This window comes from Etheostoma spectabile, chromosome 23 (genome assembly GCF_008692095.1).
Source record: "Etheostoma spectabile isolate EspeVRDwgs_2016 chromosome 23, UIUC_Espe_1.0, whole genome shotgun sequence".
In the NCBI taxonomy this organism is placed as follows: Eukaryota; Metazoa; Chordata; class Actinopteri; order Perciformes; family Percidae; genus Etheostoma; species Etheostoma spectabile.
This window is the reverse complement of record NC_045755.1, coordinates 12419232-12423002: the sequence shown is the minus strand read 5'-3', so window position 1 is coordinate 12423002 and position 3771 is coordinate 12419232. Positions and strand designations below refer to the sequence as shown.

Below are 3771 nucleotides of genomic sequence, written 5' to 3'. Positions count from 1 at the left end.
CTCTCTCTCTCTCTTTCTCACACACACACACACAGAGGCCATTACTGGTGATAAACACTGTGGTTTGTATCAGCAGGATGCACCTGGCATTAACGCAAACGCTTAAGAAAGTAATTAGTGGGTGTATGTGGCTCCTCTCATCCCTGTAGATGCCCATAGGCGGTGTAATGAATGAGCGCCAGGATCCATAGGAATAGGATGGCAGCGATTTCTGCTAGCACTGCTGTCATCGTTCAATACCCTGACACAGAGCAATGGCCTTGTCATGCCTCCTAGCAAATGACTGAATTTCTCCCCAATGGATCCACAAAATGCAGAACTTTCTCCACGCCTGACAGCACAATGTTCCAGTCTGCGCTCAAAGTGATAAGACCTCCCGCGAAATCAACCAAAATGTAAAGGAAGTGTTCCAGATTTTGGGAAATATGCTTATTCACTTCCATGCAGAGACTTGGATGAGAAGATTGATACCACTCTCATGTCTGTACAGTAAATATAGAAGTTACCACCAGTGACCGGTTAGATTATATATGGCTACATATGGCGTCTGTGTCGGCCGAGAAATAGTGCTGCTTCTGGTCTCTGGCTGAGCTGAGCTAAGCTAACTGTCCACTGGATGTACAGTAGCATATATACAGGACAGACATGAAAGTGTTTTCAATCTTCTCATCTAACTTGGCAAGACAGCAAATAAGCGTTTGTCAAAACTGACTATATTTACTTTTTGAAGTATTCTTTTCTAGCTTTGGATAGAATATGTCTTGCCCTGTTTGGCCTCTAAGCACTGTGGTGGTAGCGGAATGATAAGGTGTATTGATTAATCACACCACTGTTGAAGTTGTCGAAGGTGCAAAGAGCACCTCTCATTTTGTCACAAATTGTCACTGACCTGCACTGTACAAGGACTATAGATTTTTCCGGCCTCCCTAACAAATACGACCATGTGATGAACATATGTACACAGACTGCACCAGCTTCCTGCTGTATTGCACCCTGGGTAATGACCCATGCGACCAATCCCCTGCTTTGTATGCAATGGGGTGGGTGAGTGGGGAACGTTCTTACTCCAGGGGGAAAATTAAACATCTAATTCTGACTGTAGGGGCTCGTCTCCACCCCCCAATATTCCTATGAGATCTCTGGAGTTGCTGACGGGCAAAATCTCTTTTACACCCACGCTAGCCATTTAGTGGGGCAGATGGAGTGTCCTGAGCACTGGTGTGAACAAAACGATGACACCGCCATTAGCATAATAGCCCTACCATGCACATGTGTCGTCATTATGGATTTTTATGGGGTGTGTGAAGAGACTGACAAAAGCAGTTAACATTGGGCAAGTTATTCGCGCCGGCGGTACATCCCACTGCTTAGATTGGCTAAAGGATCCGACCCGTGCATACATCTAACATAAGAGTCCCATTTCAATGAACTGAAGTTTAGCGTAACATCTACTTTACCATTAGAAGTGCTAGCATCTGTATCTTACTAGCTAAGATAGCAGCATTAAAGCTGTAGCAGACCTCAAGGACAGACTTGGGCATGCTAAGCTAGTGCTGTGTAGCCTGTAACCAGCCATGTAACCAGCATTCACAGTCTACAATAACAACCTCCTCGTGGATGCTAAAAGATTGAATTTGCCATTTAGACCAGTCCAAGGTGACAGCTCTCCAGTTTGTAAATGGTTGACTTTCAGGGAGCCATTCTTAATCAATGAATGGATTCACTACTACCCAGCAGAGTGATCAATTCTCTTTTCTGTGAGGCTTTTTAAATAGTTTTTAACGATAAGACATAAAAGCAGGGACCAATTTAAAGGGAGGTATACTTAGCTTGCCGGTAATTTCAACCTCATAATCATCATCTTTTTGTAACAACTATGCTTTTTTGCTTGTCTAGATTGAACCAATGCCTTTTTCTTGTTTACCCTGCATTTCACATTGATTTGCCAACTTAGCGTCTCTTCCATGCCGTCACATAGTGCTGATGAATCTCCCTTTTCGGGGGATGAATCCATTGTCGGAACCTTTATTGGACACCTCTTATTGTCCGTTTTTAGAAAGCCCTCTGACCTTTCTGCTGTAATACACACATCACCATGTTCACCCCAGCAGTGGAGGCTGCGTTGACCTTTGACCTTCTTTCCAGCAGATACAGTAATGTTCATTTATGCTTCAGGTGTTTTGGACTGTAATGACAATAGCAGTAGAAAAGGCAAGGGGTGTACACAATGTAGACTGCAGTGTACCTCAGTGGGCTCTAACAATGCATTGGCTCACTTGAGATAAATGACCATTGAAAAGCGCTTTTCCAAACCAATAATATACCTGTATTACTATTCTCTTGTTCTCAATTTCTATAACTCATACTCCCTCTGTATTGCCCATCCTGACACATTTTTCATGTTACTACTTACTATTTTTTGTCCATCTTTGATTCTCACTCACACATTTATGACTGTCTTTTTTTTTTTTTTTACCCCCCACACTTGTTCTCTTGCCCCACCCTGCCCTAATTCGAACACCATATGTTTTTTTTTCCAGTTTTCACACTATTTCTCTCTCCTTCCTACCCCCACAGGCGGTATGAGGCGTATCCTGTGTGTGCAGACCTGCAGGGCCAGATCCTCGCATGCTACAGGGAGAACACTGGAAAAACCCTTCAGTGCTCCAACATCGCAGCCCTTTACCTCCAGTGTGTCAACAATGCCAAACAGGTGCCTATTTACGAAATTAAGCTATTTGTCTTCTATCAGTTGTCATAACTCATAATACACAGAATTTAAAACAATGCACTAGCATCTTTTGCATATGCATGCAAGTGAAAGGGATGAGCATTCTATTGTGTTAACTGTACTCTTTGCACTTGAGGAAAATAAAACTTTCTACTTATAAATCCTCCAAAATAACATTGTTTTTCCCCTCTGAAAAGAACGGCAAGTATGTGCATGCACCCTCATGGACAGATATGTAAGTTGTAGCGCCTCCTAATCCTGTGGTTTAGCTTCCAGTAGAATTAATGTGTGTATTACAAAGTAGCCCTGTGTGTGTGATAGCTACAGCATACGCAATTGAGCTCTTAGATGTACAGTATGTATGGCAGCCTTTCCCTTTTTAAATGTCTAAATTAATGTAATATATACTGTATATACACACACACAGATATATACACACTATCATCCATTTACATGTGCTGGCTCCTTGCTTTTAGACAGGGGAATATAATTTCCACTGGGCTACTGGCGCCTGAATAAAGCCCGCTCTAAATAGCCAGTTTAAACCTTACAATTTATTTCCATAATACCTGCTGACACAGGCGTTCCCCTGACTGTCTCTGTGTGTGTTTTAATGTAATAAGAATAAGAGAGTAGCTGCTACTAGTTGGATACCATTGTCCTCCCCGTACTCTCTCCTTTGGTTGCCAAGTGCAAATGTTTTTCCACCTTCCTCCGTCTCCCACGGTCACACACTATATGGTAATAGTAATGTCACTCAGGCTGATATTAACTTGATTCCCCCTCTCGCACTTTGCAATATGTAACATCACTTGGCCCCAAAAAGGCTCAATTTACATTCATAGAGCTTTTCTATTAGATTTTTGTTCACAATTGCATTGTTTTGCAGGAAATGAGAAAAGCTGAGTTTTGTGTCTCTCGCTCACTCTCGTGAGTATTAGTATTAGATCTAAAAGTCAGAAGCAGGCAGATTTTTAAGCCATACATCATTTAAATTGCACAATGTTTTATTCATCTCTGTGTGTGTGTGTGTGTGTGTG

The 3771-nt window shown here is 42.2% G+C and overlaps 1 protein-coding gene across 5 annotated transcripts in view; it reads left to right on the top strand.

Annotated features, from left to right (window-relative positions):
• chchd3a (coiled-coil-helix-coiled-coil-helix domain containing 3a) overlaps positions 1-3771 on the top strand; it is a 70494-nt gene that overhangs the window by 63818 nt on the left and 2905 nt on the right. For 3 of the 5 annotated variants that reach the window (XM_032505230.1, XM_032505227.1, XM_032505226.1), the window contains 2 exons: positions 2578-2713; positions 2929-2966. In XM_032505230.1, the coding sequence (XP_032361121.1) occupies positions 2578-2713; positions 2929-2966 (174 nt within the window). The remainder of the gene's footprint in view (positions 1-2577; positions 2714-2928; positions 2967-3771) is intronic. The other 2 variants (XM_032505229.1, XM_032505228.1) reach the window with 1 other exon arrangement.